We start from the raw sequence: 20,822 nt of genomic DNA on the forward strand, positions 1-20,822 counted from the left end.
GATTCACAGCTGAATTCTATCAGACTTTTGAAGAAGGATTAGTACCAACCCTACTAACACTATTCCACAGGATAGAGAAAAAGGGAATCCTTCCTAAATCATTCTATGAAGCCAGTTTCACTATAATACCAAAACCAGGATGGATATAACAAAAAAAGAAAACTACAGACCAATATCCCTGATGAACATAGATGTAAAACTCCTCGACAAAATACTAGCTAACTGAATCTACCAGCATATCAAAAAGATAATCCACCATGATCTACTGGGTTTCATACCACGAATGCTGGGATGGTTTAACATATGCAAGTGATAAATGTGATATACCACATAAACACATATAAATGTGATATACCACATAAACAGAATTAAAACAAAAATCATATGATCATCTCAATAGCTGCAGAAAAGCATTTGAAAAAGTCCAGCATCCCTTTATGATTAAAATCCTCCCCAAAATCAGCATAGAAGAGACAACCTTAAGGTAATAAAAGACATCTAGGACAAATTTACAGTCAACATCATACTGAATGAGGGAAAATTGAAAGCACTCCCTATAAGAGCTGAAACAACACAAAGATGCCCACTCTGACCACTTCTATTCAACATAGTACTGGAAGTTCTAGCCAGAACAATCAGATAAGAGAAAGAAATCATAGGCATCCAAATTGGTGAAGAGGAAGTCAAACTGTCACTGTTTGCTGATGATATGATCATATACCTAGAAAACCCTAAAGACTCATCCAAAACACTCCTAGAACTGGTAAATGTCCTTAGCCTACTTTTTGATGGGATTGTAAATGAATTCAGTAAAGTTTCAGGATACAAAATTAATATACACAAATCAATAGCTCTGCTATACACCAACAGCAACCAACCTGAGAGTTAAATCAAGAACTCAACCACTTTCACAATAGCTGCAAAATAAATAAATAAATACTTAGGAATATAGCTAACCAAGGAGGTGAAAGATCTCTACACTGCTGAAAGAAATCATAGACAACACAAACAAGTTGAAACACATCCCATGCTTATGGATGGATAGAATCGATATGGTGAAAATGACCATGCTTCTACAAGCAATCTAAAAATTCAATGCAATTTCCATCAAAATACCACCATAATTCTTCACAGAACTAGAAAAAAAATCCTAAAATTCATATGGAACCAAAAAAAGAGCCCAAATAGCCAAAGCAAGACTAAGCAAAAACAAAACAAAACAAAAAAACCTGTAGGCATCACATTACCTGATTTTGAAGTATACTAAAAGGTCATAGTCACCAAAACAGCATGGCACTGATATAAAAATAGGTAAATAGATGAATGGAACAGAATAAAGAACCCAGAAATAAAGCCAAATACTTACAGCCAACTGATCTTCAACAAAGCAAACAGAAACATACACTGGAGAAAGGATACCCTATTTAACAAACAGTGCTGAAATAAATGACAAGCCACATGTAGAAGAATGAAACTAGATCCTCATCTTTCTTCTTATACAAAAATCAACTCGAGATGGATCAAAGACTTAAAGCATAAAAATTCTAGAAGATAACATTGGAAAACCCATTCTAGACATTGACTTAGGCAAGACTTCATGACCTAGAGCCCAAAAGCAAATACAACAGAAACAAAGATAAACAGACGTGACTTAATTAAACTAAAAAGCTTCTGCACTGCAAAAGAAACAGCAGAGTTAACAGACAAGCCACAGAGTCGGAGAAAAATCTTCATAGTGTATACATCTAGAAAAGGACTAATACCCAGAATCTACAAAGAACTCAAACAAATCAGCAAGAAAAAAAAACAAACAATCCCACCAAAAAGTGGGCAAAGGACATAAATAGACAATTATCAAAAGAAGACATACAAATGACCAACAAGCATATGGAAAAATGCTCAACATCACTAATTATCAGGGAAATGCAAATCAAAACCGCAGTGCAATACCACCTCACTCCTACAAGAATGGTCAGATTCAAAAAATCAAAAACTAATAGATCTCTACACTACTGAAAGAAATCATAGACAACACAATGTTTGTTTCCATTTGTAATGGAAACACATCCCATGCTTATGAATGGGTAGATCAATACTGTGAAAATGACCATACTGCCAAAAGCAGTCATGTGACCAGGGTATCCTTTCATCAATAAAGAGTAAATATAAAAACACTTTCTTGAACAGCATGCTAGCAGCAGTGAACAGAGACATGAATGTGTAAAGTTTCCAAAAGGAATTTAGCATGAAAGATGCCACATATGCTATTGCCAACTGTTGGAACACAGAGATTAAAGACACAGTTGTGCAAGCCTAGCACAACCTCTGGCCCACAACTATGTTCAGTGATGATGATGAAAGAGGTGGTGATTCTGAAGGATCCTATATGTCAAATGAAATAAAATAATGTCTCTCTTTCTTACATATACCAAAAATAGAGATGGTACCAAAACATATACCAAAAACACACTCACACACAACCTCAGAGTGTGTCAGTGAGCTGGACAACATAGAGATCAAACAAGTTTTTAACATCAGTAATGAAGCCCCACTTGTTCATTCACTGGTTCACTGGTGCTGAAATAACTGAAATAGTTTGGGGTTCTTTTCTTGTATTTTTTGTTTTTTGGAAGAAGAGTTTCATTTTCACCCAGGCTGGAGGGCAGTGGGGCAATCTCAGCTCACTGCAAACTCCACCTCTCGGGTTCAAGTAATTCTCCTGCCTCAGCCTCCTGAGTAGCTGGAATTACAGGCACTCACCACCATGCCCAGCTAATTTTTATATTTTTAGTAGATTCAGGGTTTTGCCATATTGGCCAGGCTGGTCTTGAACTCCTGACCTCAGGTGATCTGCTCACCTCCCAAAGTGCTGGGATTACAGGCGTGAACCACCGCACCCGGCATGAAATAGTTTTGAATCAAGTGATGATAGTAACAGTGATAATGAAGATTACATTAACACTGCAGAAAAAGTGTCTATAGATAACATGGTGAAAATGCGTGATGTGCTTATTGAAAGACTAGAGCAGTGTTCATTCATAACAGAACAAGAAAAAATGTCAGTTCATAAAATCAAAGGAGACTTTCAAGACAAAAATGTTGTTAATGAGACTTTGGAGGAGCATTTTTAAAAGGACATCCAGCAGAATGCTTTCTCATCCCTAGAGGAATCACTTTCTGGTCTTTCAATGCTTCTGATGTTTCCTCTTACAAAGAAAAAAAAAACCACTATACAGTAACCATTTAATCAAAACATAGCATCATAGGTGGAGACTGAAAACCTGTCACTTGTTATTGCTGATTTTTAATAGCAGATTACAGGTATTCTAGTGATGCTATTGTGCTGCTTACTTATCCTGGACACACTATTTTTTTCACTGTATTAATGGTATATCATAATTTTTTTTTTTTTTTGAGACAGAGTCTCACTCTGTCGCCTGGTGCCAGGCTGGAGTGTGGTGGAGCAATTTTGGCTCACTGCAACCTCCACCTCCCGGGTTCAAGCAATTCTCCTGCCACAGCCTCCTGAGTAGCTGGGACTACAGGCGCACACCACCACATTCAGCTAATTTTTGTATTTTTAGTAGAGACAGGGTTTCACCATGTTGGCCAGGATGTTCTCGATCTCTTCACCTCATGATCCGCCCACCTCAGCCTCCCAAAGTGCTGGGATTACAGGTGTGAGCCACCAAGCCTGGCCGGTATATCATACTTTTTATGGTTAAATACTTATATATGAATAAGTGTAAGAAAATGATTGCTTATTGGTAGCATATAAATTCAGAGTCAGGAATTATGGTGAGGCCAAACAACCACATATTGTCCACATGGGTTGCATACTGATGGATCAATGTGCACAAACTTTGTTTCATGCACAAATTATTTAAAATATTGTATAAAATTACCTTCAAGATACATATATACGATACATATAAACCACAAAAAAAATTGTGTTTAAGACTTGGGTCCCATCCCTAAGATATCACATTATATTAATACATATGCAAATATCTGAAACCATCCAAAATCTAAAACACTTTACTCCTAAGCATCTCAGATAAGGAATATTCAACCTGTATAACAAGTGTGCAGTGGGTTCTTCACTAACTTTCAGGTCTCTCCCACTATGACCCAGCATTTGACCCTAAGCAGCATGAAGGTAAGTTTCAGTCGAGGCTGTAACTTCTACAATTCTCATGCTTCTCTTCTCCCAGAAATGGAATGACCAGATTTAGCAGGTAACAATACAGAAAACGCAGTTAAATTTGAATTTCAGATGAACAATTAATGATTTTTTAGTATAAATATGTCTCACATGTTATATTTAGTATATTTATTTATATTATATTTAGTATAACTATGTCTCAAATGTTATATTTAGTATATGTCATTTTATTTAGTATGTTTATACTAAATAAAAATTATGCAATATTATTGGTACATACTTATACTAAGGAAATTATTTGTTCTTTATTTAAATTTAGCTGGGTGTCCTATATTTTATCTGGCAACCCTACCCCCATGAGGTCTGCACTAGGCTGGAAGGCCAACTTCTGTTCTCATATCCCTTATTATGAAGACTTAGTAAGTACCCATGTTCAAAGCACAGCCACAGGGTACTGCATATTTATAGACGGATTTCTACTGAAGCCTTGACTCCTCTCCGACATGCTCTGCAAAATAATGGCCTCAATCCTGAAGTCCTACAGCTCTTCCCTTAACTCACCAAGTAACCTGTGTCTGAATTTGTTTTCTACGCATGTACTGTTCCCCAAGGAATCAGCTTCTTCCTGCTCTATGGTAATAAGTGAGCCAGATTAAACCCTTTTACTTAGAAAAATTCCTGTTGGGAGTGAAACAACTCCATTTGTACATAACCTTTCTGGGTAATATCCACCCTTCATCTCCAGCAATAACTGAGGCCAGAACTTAATATTCAGTGTCTGTGGCAAATACATTAAAAAAAAACTATAAACACATGCAAAAATAATGTGAGTACAAAATATGCATTAAGTAGCCATTTTTAAGTTTAACTTCAGCCATGAGATACGGTTAAAATGTCAATTGCCAAAAACAAACCTATCTAGTCTTAAAGAATACAGTAAATATTAAACATACAATTGTATAAACATAACAAATCTATCTGGAATTTAATATTCAAAAGTAGCTCATTGCTATTCAGTTTGGTATTTTCCCATTCTTTTAGAAACTCTTTTCTATCAAGAGGTTTCTCACCTTTTTAGCAAATGTTTCAACACTGTGAACCTCAGAGACAGGTGAGAATCTGAATTTTATTCAAAGCAAGCAACTGTCCCATGTCAATCATGGACTACTCGAGTCATAAATTAGCTAATCGTTTTTAATCTGAAAAGTATCACTAACAGGACTAGCTACATAATTAGTAGGACCCAGCCCATAATGAAAATGCAGGGTCCCGTGTTCAAAAATCATCCTGAATTTCAAGATGGTGGGAGCAGAGCACGAAGCCAAGCACAGGGAACTCAGCGCAACTTTATGGGTAACATGCCCAGGAACAGCCGTGACCACAGAAATCAGAAAAGCTAAACTGAGTCAACATTTTGGGAGTGCAGCTATTGGCATTCCTCTTTCTCCAAGCCAAGTGTTGAAATCATCTGATAAATTTTACTTATTTTTTCTTGATCTCCTTCAAGGATTTCAACTAATCCTCAAGACTCCACAAAAAGATTGGGTGACATGGGTTTCCTTTGGGGGAGGAACTGGGTGGCTGTGGGACAGAGATGAGAAGAAGATGTTTACTATATGTCCTTTTGGGCCTTATGTATTTTGAACCATGTGATATGAATATATCATCTAGTCAAAAATGAATATATAAATTTAAAGAGAGGTTTGGACTCTCAGATCAGACCCAGATGAACAAACCATAGACATTTGGAATGTACATTGGAGGTCACCATATCTGTGTTTTACTTCTCTGTTTTTCATGGAATGTACCTCAGTGGAAGACAGTCATAAAATATTCTAGGATGCCTTTCATCATCAACGATCATAAAATATTCTAGGATGCCTTTAATAAAATTTACAAGGATAGGCTGAATAAGGTAAAACTATTTCAGTGCTTCACAAATTGCTTTAACCCATAATGCAGGGTATGTTTTCAGTTAAGATTATTGTGAATTATGTGACAGAACATCATTCTCATTTTGATCTAGCAGTTCAGGGCCTAATTCAAGCTCAACATTCATAACTGTTGGGGCCATCTGGGCCACTCTGTGTTTCTAAAGCTTTTCCCTTAGGCATAAACTCAGGATTTATTTTTCATGATTCCATTTTGATTTGTCTTTTTATTTTCTTCTTTTATTCGATGATTCTTTTAAATCATAAGAACTACTTAATGGAATGAGGTGGAATATTCTCAGTATTTATTCTAGAAAGTAACCATGAGTATAAGAGAATATACTTGAAAGGGTTTGTACTGTTTTATACAGTATTATCTGGCCTTTTTGGATCGTAAAGAGTAGCCCACTAAACAAAGAAGCAGAATACTGAATTAAGAATGTCTATATTCGTTAAAAAAAATGATTGTGGTATAATCTTAGGAACAAGCTTCAAACCAAGCTACCTATTAATTTTGAGATGAAAGTTAGTTATAATGCATAAACTTCTAACCTTCTACTAACTGTGAGGGGCAGAGCCTGGGCTAGAACCCTGTACGTCCTGAAATTAAGGAAAAGTTTTCCCAGGATGGAGACAGATGAGAGACGTGATGTGGGAGCCAGAACCAGAGACAGGCAGGAAAGATAGACTTGAAAAGGGGCTATAATCCAGATAAGGATTAGCATGTTGGAATATTATCCAGATTAGGAATTTGCTGTAATTCAGATTAATACCAACATTTTAGAATGCTATTAGTACCATCTATAAATCACACTTGCACTTATTTTCTATTTATAACATTGTCAATAATTCAGAAAAACTCAGGAACAAGTGAAATGACCAAACATAAGGGATAAATAGTAAACTATCTACTCAAAGTACAGAATGTTATGCAGCCACTAAAAATAATTGTTTCAAAAAGCATTGTGAGCCACGCACAGTGGCTCATGTCTGTACTTTGAGCACTTTAGAAGGCTGAGGCAGGAAGATCATTTGAAGCCAGGCATTCAAGATCAGCCTGAGCAATGTAACAAGAGCTTATCTCTACAAAAACAAAATAAAATGTTTTTAATTAGCTTGGCATGGTGGCACACACCTGTAGTTTCAGCTACTTGGGAGACTGAGGCAGAAAGATTGCTTGAGCCCAGGAGTTCAAGGCTGCACAATATGCTATGATTGTGCCACTGTACTCCAGCCTGAGTAACAGGGCAGGTCCCAAGACCCTGCCTCTAAATAAATAAATATATATAATGATATGATTAAAATTTCAAATAGAATGCAGAGTGAGCAAAGAGAATATAATTTTGTTAAATTGACCCATGGAAGAAGTGTTAAGAAAGGCAATAGTTTGTTTACACAGTCAATTTTATTTTCTCTTTTGTAATTTCTTCTAGTTGCAAACACTTTTGCAGTAAAATCTATTATGTTTTAAAGCTAGGAAAATTATATTCTAAGGTTTTCCGCAACAAAAACCTTGACTACAATAAGTCTGCCAGTGTGCAGGCATCCTTTCTGAATCACAGATCCACTCTGGTCCCTCAAGGTAGAGACATGAACTAAACTCCTAAAGCTCGACAGTATAATGCACAGAGAGCATGTGTCTCAGACATTTATGGAAATGCAACATCCAAATCAATTAAGGCAACATATACAAAATCACTTCTTAAAATCAGCAATGCAGGTGAATGTCAGATACATTTAAAAAAAAAAAAAAAAAAAACAAGCAGGCCGGGAACGGTGGCTCACGCCTGTAATCCCAGCACTTTGGAAGGCGGAGGCGGGTGGATCACGAGGTCAAGAGATCAAGACCATCTGGTCAACATGGTGAAACCCCGTTTCTACTAAAAATACAAAAAATTAGCTGGGCATGGTGGCACATGCCTGTAATCTGAGCTACTCAGGAGGCTGAGGCAGGAGAATTGCCTGAACCCAAGAGGCGGAGGTTGCAGTGAGCCGAGATCACACCATTGCACTCCAGCCTGGGTAAACAAGAGCGAAACTCCGTCTCAAAAAAAAACAAAAACAAGGAAACTGACCAAACTGAACATGTTATAATTGTCGGTAATGTATTCACCTATGTATGTCTTTTAAAAAGAACACTGGTGAATGAGGACATCTTTTGTAAACCAGGGCCCTCAGATGTTCTCTTTAGTCACTAGATTCTATTCTTTTTTTTTTTTTGAGACAGAGTCTTGCTCTGTCACCCAGGCTGGAGTGCAGTGATGCGACCTCGGCTCACTGCAACCTCCGCCTCCCAGGTTCAAGCAATTCTCCTGCCTCAGCCTCCCAAGTAGCTGGGACTACAGGCCTGCACCACTACGCCTGGGTAATTTTTGTATTTTTAATAGAGACGGGGTTTCATCATGTTGGCCAGGATGATCTCAATCTCTTCACCTTGTGATCCGTCCGCCTCGACCTCCCAAAGTGCTGGGATTACAGGTGTGAGCCACCACACCTGACCATAGATTCTAATCTTTAGTTACTGTATTCCACATAGAAAAGACTGGAAGAGCTTTTTGCAGCAACTTTGCATTATGTGAGTAACACTAGCAGCAGCCTGTTACTTCCTGCAGCACCCAGCATAGTGAACATATTGAAAGCCTGACCTCAATTTGCTGACTGTCAATGAGCAAGAGCCTCAGTGATACAAAAACAACAAATACAAGTTTACAAAGTTTACAGGTTTCTTTATCCTTTTGCTCTATGAAAATATCATTTTCTACTTGGGACTTCAAACCCAGTGACTCAACTAGAATTCTCACCCCATGTAAACTGGTCACACCCTCAAACAAATAAATTATTTATACTGAGCATGGCTACCTGCCCAATAATGTGATGAACACAGATGCTCATTTAACTTAAACATATGGTGAAGAGAAGTAGTATGAGCAAATGTCTGCCCTGTGCTGGGCAGAACCTGGGCTCTGGAGTCTGGGTGCTGCTGGTATCTCCTAGCACCCCAATGAAGCAATTGCTCCCACACATAGCTTGTACTGTAAGGGAGTTTCCATGGCATTTGTAAACTGTCATGGCGCACATGGGAGTACAGCAGTGAGGATGACTAGGACACTCTCATCACCAACTTGGTTTTCTTGGATTTCAGCCATTTTCTTTACTGCTTCCACAGCCTCTCAGAATCAACATGCAGTTCTCTCTGAGGTCTTTCCCTACCTCTTTAAAATATACACTTTCACTCTCAAAACAATGCAGAATGAAACAGTTGTGTTTATATGCTTGAATACAAATTATTTCTGCCTCAGGAAAGAAACTTTTCAGTACATTTAATACCTAAGTATTGCTTTGAATGAGGAAGTACATAAATGAATGAATTTAGGAATGAATGAACAAATGCATGAATATGAAGAACTTTGAACCTAGGGTCTATAAGAGAGCCAGGACACTTATTCATCCAAGGGTAGATGTCTGAGGGAGTAGAGCTGCACAAAGCAGATGAAAAGAAAAGCTGCAGGTGAGTGTATGGCTTTTCAGCCCTCCACTTCCCCACAGCCTGTGGTCCATAGAGACCAAGCTTTGGGTGTGGACCCCAAAGAATGACAAGCAACAGAATGAATGTATGACTGCAGACTTTCCTGGACCCAGCCTTGGCCATAGATCAGTAATAATAACAGCCAGGCATAGTGGCTTGAGCCTGTAATCCCATTGTTACCAGAAAAGGGTCTCCATCTGGACCCTGAGAGGGTTCTTGGATCTCGATCAAGAAAGAATTCAAGAATAGTCCATAAAGTCAAAGCAAGTTGATCAGGAAAGTAAAGGAGTAAAAGAATGGCTACTACACAGACAGAGCAGCCCAGAAGGCTGCTGGTTGCCCATTTTTATGTTTATTTATTGATTATATGCTAAACAATGGGTGGATTATTCATGTTTCCCCTTTTTAGACCATATAGGGTAACTTACTGAGGTTTCCATGGCATTTGTAAACTGTCTTACCGCTGGTGAGAGTGTAGCAGTGAGGACGACCAGGACACTCTCATCACCATCTTGGTTTTGGCGGGTTTTAGCTGGCTTCTTTATTAAAACCTGTTTTATCAGCAAGGTCTTTATGACCTGAATCTTGTGCTGAACTCCTATCTCATCCTGTGACTTAGAGTGCCTAACCTCTGGGAATGCAGCCCAGTAGGTGTGGCCTTATTTTACCCAGCTCCTATTCAGGATGAAGTTGCTCTGGTTCCAACGCCTCTGACCCCAGCACTTTGGGAGGCTGAGGCAGGTGGATCACTCGAGCCCAGGAGTTCAAGACCAGCCTGGGCAACATGGCAAAAATCCCATTTCTACTAAAAAACACAAAAATTAGCCAGGCAGGTGGTGCCTGGGTCTGGTAGTCCCAGACCCGGGAGGCTGAAGTGGGCGGCCCACCTGAGCCTGGGAGGTCAAGGCCGCAGTAAGCCCTGTAAGTGTCACTGCACTCCAGACTGAACAACAGAGTGAGGCCCTGTCTCAAACAAACTAAAAATTTTAAATGATGGTTAGGCTGACTTTACAAGGTGAGGAAAGCCGGGCCTGACTGGACCGCCCACCCCTCAGCGCTGTCCCCGGGCTCCCGTCAGAGCAGGCTTACCGTGGCACACGCACCCACGCCTGCCGGGCGTGCACTTCCGCTAGGTTCCCTCCGCAGCGCCTATACAGGTAGTGTAACCGGAAGAAGGAAAGGGGCGGGACTTCCCTGGATCAAAGCCACGCCTTTTCCAGGCTCGGTGCCAGGTTCCTGTCCCGTGGGGTGGCGGGTCCCAGGAAGGGAAGAGCCCAGTCCCGGTGGACACTGACATCCTCTCTCGCTCTCTGGCGCTCTGCCCAACCTTTTCCAGGCATGTGACTTAATCCGTTCCCACAACCAGCGCTTTCTCCGTGAGTTCCTCAGCCAGGACCGCTGCCATGCAGGTGATTGTTACCCACCCAACCGTCACGACCACTGTGGGGTCCCCAACCGTCCTAGAGTCCCCTCGGGCCCTGACCCAGCCCCTGGGCTTCCACCGCCTGCTGTCCGTCACCCTCTATGCCACTGCCCTTGTCCTCTGGCCTCTCTACCAGTTCAGCGAGAAGTATGCCGCCCAGCTCTGGCGGGCAGTAGATGTGAGCTGCAGTGACAGAAACCCCTACCATGTGTGTAGCTGGGACCGCCGACTGGCTGTGACCATCCTGACGGCTGTCAACCTGCTGGCCTACGTGGGCGACCTGGTGTACTCTGCCCACCTGGTTTTTGTCAACGTCTAAGACTTTCAAAAGGCTCCGTTTCCTTCTGCAACCTCTTCATCCTTCTCCCCCGAGTTTTCTTTATTGCATATTCATTTCCTCTGTTTTTCTCTTCCTGTCTCCCCTCCTCCCCCTTTTACTTTTTTTCTAAATTCATCGCTCGCTTTCCCAGTTCCCTGATGCATCTTCTTCCCTTTCCCTCTGGCCGTTTCCTACCTATTTTGTTCTGTTGCCCACAATGTTTTCACCCCTGAGCTGTTTCTCTATTTCCAGTCTCTCTTTTCTTTCCTTCCTCCTATCTCTTTTCTAGGTTTCCTGTTGGTTTTCTCATCTGCCTGTTTCCCAACCAGCTTCTCCTATTTCCTCTGGAGCCCTGACCCTTTTCTTCTCCTGCCCCCACCCACCTCCAGAGGCGATGAGCTCCACACCTCCACACCCTTTGCAGCTGTCCGTGCCATGTCCTCCCAAGGGGCCTTCTGCTCACCTCCACCCTAGCTGTGCCTTTCTCAATGTGTACCTATGTGTGTTTGGGGGAATGGGAATTGGATCTCCTTTCTCCCAGTGGAGGAAGGTGTGCTGTGCACCTCTCCTTTAAATTAAAAAATATTTATGTATCTCTAGAGGTCAGTGAGCAGGAGGCTTTAAGCACAGACCCTGAATGCCAAGGCCCTGCCTTGCACTCTGATATGCCAGAGATTGGCTCCAGAATTTTTGCCAGGCTTACAGAAAACCCACTGCCTAGAGGTTATCTAAAAGAAAGCAAGGGACAAATGCCTTTCATCCCAACTGTTCTTTTCAGTATCAAAAAAAAAAGTCAAGTACAGAACCACAGGATCTTGAAGACAACTGTTGGAAGTATTTGTGAGGGACAGTGATGTGCCCTTCCAGCCTCAATGTTAAAAATAACATGTCCTTCAGAATTTGTGGAAGGAGATAATAAGTAATAAATAAATAAACAACATGTTCTGCTTTGGCAAAGAGGAGAAAATGGCCACTGCCGGCCTTCAAGGCAGTATCAGCTTTGATTTCTTTTCCTTTCTTCTTCCTGGTCATAAGGGCAGAAATTTTACTGGATGGCCCTTAAAAATGTAAGTTTTGGCCCTGCTGAGTAGCTCATGCCTATAATCCCAGCCCTTTGGGAAGCCAAGGTAGGCAGATCATTTGAGGTCAGAAATTCGAGACCAGCTTGTGCAACATGGCAAAAATTCGTCTCTACTAAAAACATAAAAATTAGCCTGGTGTGGTGGCAGGCGCCTGTAGTCCCAACTTCTCGGGAGGCTTAGGCGGACTTGTTTGAACCCAGGAGGTGGAGGTTGCAGTGAGCCAAAATCACACCACTGCACTCCTGCCTGGGTAACAAAGCCAGACTCCATCTCAAAAAAAAAAAAAAAAAAGGAAGTTTCTTTTTTCTCTTTTATGAGCGGGTGGGAAGGTGGGGATTGCTGCTGCCCTAACCAGAGGAGTGGCTTTGCTTGACTGTGTGGTACACATGCCCAGGTGTTGCCATGTGCTAATTCCTTCCTGCTGCTGCTTCCTGCTTCTCTGGGACTCATGTGCATAATGTGATATATATAAATATGTGTGTGTGTATGTGTGTGTGTGTGTGTGTGTGTGTGTATTAATTCCCTGGAACTTTTGGTTCCTAACAACTCCTCCTGTTAATCATAAAAAAGGGCTTGTCCCTTCCCCCACTCCTACATCCATGTTTTTTTTGAATATCAAAATAAAGGTAAATAATAATATAACAACAATAGAGCCATAGTTTTTTTGTTTTTGTTTTTGTTTTGAGACAGAGTCTCACTCTGACTTCAGACTGGAATGCAGTGGCATGATCTAGGTTCACTGCAACCTCCAACACCCTGGTTCAAGGGATTCTCCTGCCTTAGCCTCCCAAGTAGCTGAGACTGCAGGCGTGCACCACCATGCCCAGCTAATTTTTTTGTATTTTTAGTAGAGATGGGGTTTCACCATGTTGGCCAGGATGGTCTCAATCTTCTGACTTTGTGATCCACCCACCTCAACCTCCCAAAGTGCTGGGATTACAGGTGTGAGCCACCGCACCCCCTCACCCCCACTAGTCATAGTTTTAGTAATAATAGGTAACATTTTTGAGTGATTACCATGTTCCAGGCAGTAAACTACGCTCATTTCCTCAGTTGTCTCAACCAAGCTTCACTATAATCCAGTTAAAAGGTACTATTATTAGCTCCATGTTACAGATCAAAATTCTGGCTTAGAGAAGATAATTAGCCTAAACTACACAGCTAGTCTTATGCTATACATTTGGTAATTAAATTACAGGGTACCAATTATATTTTACATTTTATATGGAATTAGAGTGTACCAATGTGGTCAATGTTTCTCAAGCCAGCTGCACATTAGCACCATCTAGCATCCTTCACTCAGGGAGTTCTAAAGGATTTCTATTCAGTAGTGCTCAAATGATTCTGAGTCCTAATCTTAGCGATGAGGCAGGATTGAATACCCTTGAGGGAGTTAGCCAGGCCCTTGGGTCACAAACACACTGGTTGAATAACAGACAGGCATTCGAGACCACCCCTCATTTGCATATAGACTCAGCACAGCTAACACCAAAAGTGCCCTCCTCTCCAGCTCTGTTGTTACAAACCTCAAATACAAAATTGAGATGTTTATTTCTTCAAATTACCTACCGAATGTTTACCTTGAAAAATAAGGGAAATGCCACCAAAAATTAGAATAAAAAGACTACAGTAGAATAGAAACTTCCTTCCAGGGAAAACACACTGAAATAATTCATAGACTGTGAAAGCTAGTGAAACATGTATAGATCATCCAGTCCATTGGTTCTCAATCCTGGCTGCACAATAAAATCACTTGGAGAAGCTGCTAAATAATACAACTGCCAGATCCCACCCCACAATGTCTGGTTTAATTGATCTGGGGATAGAACCTGAAAATTGGTACTTTTAAAAGCTCCCAAGGGGATTTTTTCCCCATGATAGGGAAGCACTGATTTAGTCCAGCTCCTCATTATTTGTAAAATGGCTTGCCCAAGGCCACCTAGAATGTCATGGGCAGGGACACATATATCTAGTCTTTGAATCCATATTGAATCAGAACTATTGTTTCTTTCCAAAAATATTCAAGAAATCTTAGAAAAAGTGCTAGCTATAAAATGAAATCAAAATCAAACATGATTACAAGTAACACACTAATACCTAACATACCACAATTGTTACTTTTCAATGAGTCAGGGTATTAATTGTAATTACTCATTAAAGATGTTCTATTTTCCTTCCTTCAGTTATAGAGAGTGTGAAATCTTTCAGAAAAACCACATGGAAAGGTGATTGTCCAGATGCTTGCTAATGGGTGCAATGCCTTTGACCACATAAGGTTACATGCTCAGTGTGATGCATTGAAAACCATTGCAGTTAATGAGCTGATCCTAATTGTGCTCATTTTCCAGCAGCCTCAATAGGCTTGTACCCTGGGAGACATAATGTGTTTCTGGTCACTCATTCTAACCCCAGAAATCAAGGAAAATAACAGACTTCCAGAGAAGCCAGACTGACGGGGTGATCCTGTGACCAGGCAAGCATGGGCTCTTGACAGTAAATCCCAGAGAGGAACAGAGAGGTGCAGATACTTGATCATTCTTTGCCTGTAAACATAATGCTTACATACCCCGAAATCTGACGGTGAGTATATGTTCCAGGTGACCAAAATAAATATTTCTGTCTACAAGCTAAAGAAAATAAAATATCAACAGTTAAATCCTACATGAGCGAAGTATCTTTAGTCAGCCACATAGAAATAGGTCAGTTTTATGTGAAAAATGTTTCAGACAAATTAAGAATTTTAAAAAACAGTGAAGTTAAAGATAATGTTTAATTTTACTTTCCAGACCACAAATTTTTAAGGCCTCTAGCCCAACCATTTATGCAAAGTGCTAATTAAAAATGTTATCTGTATACTAAAGGAGTTTCTTGTGTAGTATTAGAGTCCAGTGCCTTCAGCAAATGTGGATTGAATGTTTATGACATGACTTATTGAAGATATTATATAATTAATTTGTACTTTTTTTTTTTTTTCCTGTTGCTGTAGCTCCATCTGAAAGGAAGGAATCAAGCCTCTGGGTTCCTGAGGTCAGGTCCTTTTCATTCCCAAAAACACAGATTTTTTTGTGGTGGGTCTGAGGCTAGGTTCTCTGGGTTTTCCAGTGCTTCCTGAAGCCCTATTTTTGAAAGAAGAAGCAGGATGAATTTTTCTGTATTGGGGAGATTGGAAAGGGAGAAGTAGACATTGCTCCACTAGATAATGCAGAATTTTGAATAAGGACAAGGTTTGCAGATTCTGCCGCAGCTCAGGGGCAGGGTCTTGAAGGTGTCAGGCGCTTAAAAGGTACAGGTCAGGACATCAGGAGTCCAGTTTGGGGACCTACCCAAGATGCTGTCGTGTAGAGTTTTCACAGAATCTGAGCAAGGACCTGGATCTGGAGCTGTGGAATAGCAATGCTGGGCCCACATATGGACCCAGCATCAGAGCCACAGCATCGTGTGACCATAGGAATAACAGCCATAAATGCAATCCTGGATGAGACCAGGGATTTGCCCCACTCAAGAATTGGGAGGCTACAGGACCCTTTATAAAGATGATACAAGCCTACAACATGACTGTATAAAACAGGGTCGGACATCTTTTTAAAATGATTAATACTGGATTTTTCACTGGTTTGTACATGTGGGAGCTAATACCAGTTCTAATAAAATCCTTCTAAAGAATGATAAATTTATCTCCTGAATGTCAGGGAAAAAATTGGTATCTATTACATATGTGTAAGAAGCTTTATTAACAAATAATTGGTGTCACTAAATCATTTGAATGTAATGCAATTATATTTTTTCAACCACAATCTAATTCAGATGTTTTGTGACAATGCAAGGGAAAAAAATGGACGTCTGTGTGGATATCATTAAAGACTCTTCTCCACACAAATCCCTACCACTCATTGGATTAGAAAAGGATTTCCTGAGATCTTGCTAAAGAAATCTAAAAGGTAGTTAATTCAAATGTGAACACTCTCTCATCATAGTATATAAATAAATAAATAAATAAATAAATCTCACTTATTTATTTTTCAACAAATATATGTATTACATTCCCACTGCCTGCCAAGCATGTCTGTAGTCAACTCTCCTTTGATGCCTGGCTATGCAGGTTTTGCAGATATAATAGAGGGAAAGAAAAATATGTTTGCTGTCCTCATGGAGTTTTTAGTTAAGTGAAAAAACAAAAAAAACATATCAAAAAACTAAAATAAAATTTGGTAGGTGCCATAATGGGAGAAGTACATGTTCTATATTAGCAAATAGCAGAACATAATCTCTATGAGGGTAGTATCTCAAGGAAGTAATAAACTGAGAGTAAGAGGATAGGAAGAGTCAGCCAGGCCTCTCACTATCTCTTCCACCACCAAATTGAGAACATGTTGTGAATTTCAGTGTCATAAGATCTTTCGAATCCAGGTAAGCATCCAATCAACAATGTATTTGAATTTAGAGAATTGCCCAATAGGATAAAAGAGGGCTACCTAATCCAGTGCCCAAGCTCCCTTATTAGCCAAGCTGCCCTCTGTGTCACTTCCCTCAGGAAGGACCCACTTGAGCTATGAATCCCATTCTCTCTGGCCTTTGCAAGGCTTCACTTCTCGAATTCTCCTATGTCTTCCACCTCAACAATGCCTCCTCTCTACTGGGTCAAGTCCTTTGGTGGCACACATGTCGTAATAACATACCCATGGTTTGTTTATTTAAAGAAAAGAAAGCAAAACAACCTCCTTTGTCCATAGGTATACACACACACACACACACACACACACACACACACTCACTGTCTCTCTCTATATATATACCCTGCTACCACCTCCCTTCTCTGCCCCCTTATAGCAAAATTCCTTGGAAAAGTGCTATATATTACCATTCACACTTATTCATTCCCCCTCCAACCACTTTAATCAATCTTTCTACTCCTCTACTTCACAGAAATGCCTCTTACCAAGATCAGCAATTATCTCCTTTTTTCCAAAGCCAGCTGACAATTCTCGTCCTCATCTTCCTCATCCTCTTAGCCACATTTGATGTGCTCATCAACAATCTCCTTGAAACACTTTCTGCATCAGATTCCTACACCCAAACCCTCCACTGATTTGACGCTACTCAGTCTCACGCTGGCTCTGCTTTCTTTACAAATCGATGAATACTGGTATATCTCCAGGGCTCAGTCCTCAGATTTCACCTTTCAACCTAACCTTACTCCCTCGGAGATCTCACACACTTTCCTGGGTGCAAATCACATTCATCCACTGATGACTCTCAAGTTTCTATCTCAGGCTTAGTCCTGTCCCACAAACTCCAGATTCCTCAAACCTCCTGCCTCCTCCACAGCCCTTCTGTAAAGTGAGTGGCCAAAAAAAAACTGTTGATTTCCACGACCGTGTAAATCTATCCACCTTTCAACTACCCATCTACACACTCCTAATCTCCTTTGCCTGGCCACACCTTTTATTTTTCCATAGCACTTATCACCTTCTAACATACTGTATGACTTTATTTATTTAACTCATTAATTGTTGTATACCTCCAATAAAATGTAAGTTCCACAAGGGCAGAGATCTTTGTTTCATTCACTGTTATATTCTAAGAGCCTAAAGAATTGTCTTATATGTAGGAGACTCTCAAATAAATATTAAGTATATGAATTAATGAGAGATAAGTGGCTTGCCTAAGGCAGGATGCATTGCATTATATAAGAATATATCCAGGGACTTCTGTATTTTAAGGATGTAAATCAATACAAATTTAAGATCTGACTGAGGCCCTAGACAAAAGCAGAGATATAAGAATGGAGTATGAGTCCTTAAAAGATATCCTCCTGCTGACCAAGAACAACCACATTGCTGTTATAGGAATAAAAAATAAAATTCCATTTGGTTAAGCCTCTGAAATTTTGGAATTTATTTGTTACAAAAACTAGCAAATACACATTTGAACGTGAAATTTTTAGCATGAAGTAAATTCATGTGGTTTGGGGGAATTTACATTATTCATTCAACAAACATGCTGAGCTCTTGCTGTGGGCCAAGAACTCTGATGGGCATAGGGGGTTCAAAGATGAGTAATAGAAAATCATTTCCTCCAGGAAACCCAAAATTTACAATATCATGTTGTAAGTTTTATTTCGGAGGAAAGGAAAAGAGGTTGTTTCAGCCCAGAGGAAAAAGCCTAATTCTGCCAGATAGAGAAGAGGCAAATCAGAATACAGGATGTGACATTTGGACTCAGTTTTGAATTATGAGTATGATGAAGAATGAAAAAAGAAAATATGTCACTTTTGTAAAATGTTACTTGACAAATTTGATTCCAAATTATTTGGCCTTTTCACTTTGTACAACTGCTCTTAGAGTTTCATTAAATACAATTCATATTCACTTCAGAGGTGAAATTGAACTTCAGTATAGATACATAACTCAAATAAATTGGGATATAATATTTTTCTGCTTGCTAGTACAAGTGGTAACATAAGGCAATAGAAAAGATCAAAGTGCAAAATACTGTTGCTCATTATCGATATTTTCCAAATAGTTAATTTACCCCAAAAGATAAATAAAAGCCCTTTTTAACCATCAAAGAAAGCACCACTGAGCATTTCACAATCCTTTACACTGGCTAGGTGATAAGCTGCACTGTTTTAGGAGTCTATAGTATTCTGGTTCATCTTTCTATGAACCAGAAAGACCTTTGGTTGTCTTCCAAATGTCCTATGTCATTTGTTTTACTGATATTTACAAAGGTTTTACTGATATTTACAAAGGTCATCCTAACAAATCATTATGCTTTCAAGAACCATTTAATTTCAAAATTTATTAAGTAATTGCTTTTACTTAAAGACTGATTAAGATTCAATGAGGACAGCTCTACCAACGGGATTTGACAGCATGCTATCTCACAGGAAGTTCTCCACTCCCGGACATGGGTCCCTTGGCTTCCTGCCTCAGACGCACAGCAGCAGGCATTGTAGGAAGGTGAAGAGCTTCTCCAAGGATGACCCTTCCAAGCCAGTCCACCTCACAGCCTTCCTGGCATGACCCACATCACGCAGGAAGTCAATAGGCCAGGATCCAAGGTGAACAAGAAGGAGGTGGAGGCTGTGACCACTGTGGAGACGCCACCCATGGTAGTTGTGGTCATTGTGGGCTAGGTGGAAACCCCTTGAGGCCTCTGGACCTTCAAGACCATCTTTGCTGAGCACATCAGTGATAAGTGCAAGAGGCATTTCTATAAGAATTGGCATAAATCTAAAAAGAAGACCTTCACCAAGTACTGCAAGAAATGGCAGGATGAGGATGGCAAGAAGCAGCTGGAGAAGGCCTGACAAGTCATCCACGTCATTGCCCATACCCAGATGCTCCTGCTTCCTCTTCACCAGAAGAAGACCCATCTGATGGAGATCCAGGTGAACAGAGGCAACATGGCTGAGAAGCTGGACTAGGTCCACAAGAGGCTGGAGCAGCAGGTACCCGTGAACAAAGAGTTTGGGCAGGACAAGATGATCGACATCATCAGGGTGACCAAGGGCAAAGGCTACAAAGGGGACACCAGTCGTTGACACAGAAAGAAGCTGCCCCGCAAGACCCACCAAGACCTGTGCAAGGTGGCCTGTATTGGGACATGGCATCCCACCCATGTGGCCTTCTCTGTGGCACGTGCTGAGCAGAAAGGCTACCATCACTGCACTGAAATCAACAAGAAGATCTTTAAGATTGGCCAGGGCTATGTTATCAAGGATGGCAAGCTCATCAAGAACAATGCCTCCACTGACTATGACCTGTTTGACAAGAGCATCAACCCTCTGGGTGGCTTTGTCCATTATGGTGAAGTGACCAATGACTTTGTTATGCTGGAAGGCTGTATCATGGGAACCAAGAAGTGAGTGCTGACCCTTCACAAGTTCTTGCTGGTGCAGACTAAGGAGTGGGCTCTGGAGATTGACCTTAAGTTCATTGACACTACCTCCAAGTTTGGCCATGGCTGTTTCCAGACCATAGAGGTGAAGAAAGCATTCATGAGACTACTCAAGAAAGACCAAATTGCAAAGGAAGAAGGAGCTTAATGCCAGAAACAGATTTTGCAGCTGGTGGAGTCTCAATAAAAGTTATTTTCCACTGAAAAAATAAGATTCAATAAGAACAAATACTACATAATTCACTAAGGAAGAAGTTTCTGCAAACACATATGGGATAATATCTGGAAGGGGTCCAGCAGACATCCCAGTAGCCAAAACAACACTATCTCATTATATCTGGCACTGATTAGATCCTTTGCTAACATGTCTTACCTAGTTCTCCTTTTTACAAATAAGAGAAATATATGGAACTTAAATTGAGAGCCAAAGAAAACATAAGTATAATGATAATAATGACATAAACTCCTTTTGAG

General features: G+C 40.3%; 1 protein-coding gene, 1 long non-coding RNA gene and 1 pseudogene across 3 annotated transcripts in view; 2 read left to right on the forward strand and 1 right to left on the reverse strand.

Annotated features, from left to right (window-relative positions):
• LOC144579174 (uncharacterized) overlaps positions 1-10,786 on the reverse strand; it is a 331,105-nt gene extending 320,319 nt beyond the window's left edge. Inside the window, exon 1 of the long non-coding RNA XR_013526129.1 lies at positions 10,712-10,786. This is a non-coding gene — a long non-coding RNA (uncharacterized LOC144579174). The remainder of the gene's footprint in view (positions 1-10,711) is intronic.
• A 60-nt stretch (positions 10,787-10,846) lies between these two features.
• On the forward strand, positions 10,847-16,408 carry LOC118147359 (myeloid-associated differentiation marker-like). Of its 2 annotated transcripts, XR_013526122.1 has the most exons (3): positions 10,847-11,031; positions 14,795-15,026; positions 15,433-16,408. XR_013526122.1 is itself a non-coding variant. In XM_035272830.3 (2 exons), exon 1 carries the CDS (start codon positions 11,026-11,028, stop codon positions 11,362-11,364), a length of 339 nt encoding a protein of 112 aa, XP_035128721.2. In that variant the 5' UTR covers positions 10,847-11,025; the 3' UTR covers positions 11,365-15,026; positions 15,433-16,408. The 2 variants fall into 2 exon arrangements, 1 of the variants encoding a protein (XP_035128721.2); XM_035272830.3 differs by having other exon boundaries at positions 10,847-15,026.
• Positions 16,409-19,327: 2,919 nt separating this feature from the next.
• LOC100389485 (large ribosomal subunit protein uL3 pseudogene) lies at positions 19,328-20,617 on the forward strand (annotated as a pseudogene).
• The last annotated feature ends 205 nt before the right edge of the window (positions 20,618-20,822 follow it).

Source organism: Callithrix jacchus, chromosome 14, assembly GCF_049354715.1.
Source record: "Callithrix jacchus isolate 240 chromosome 14, calJac240_pri, whole genome shotgun sequence".
NCBI classification, from domain to species: Eukaryota; Metazoa; Chordata; class Mammalia; order Primates; family Cebidae; genus Callithrix; species Callithrix jacchus.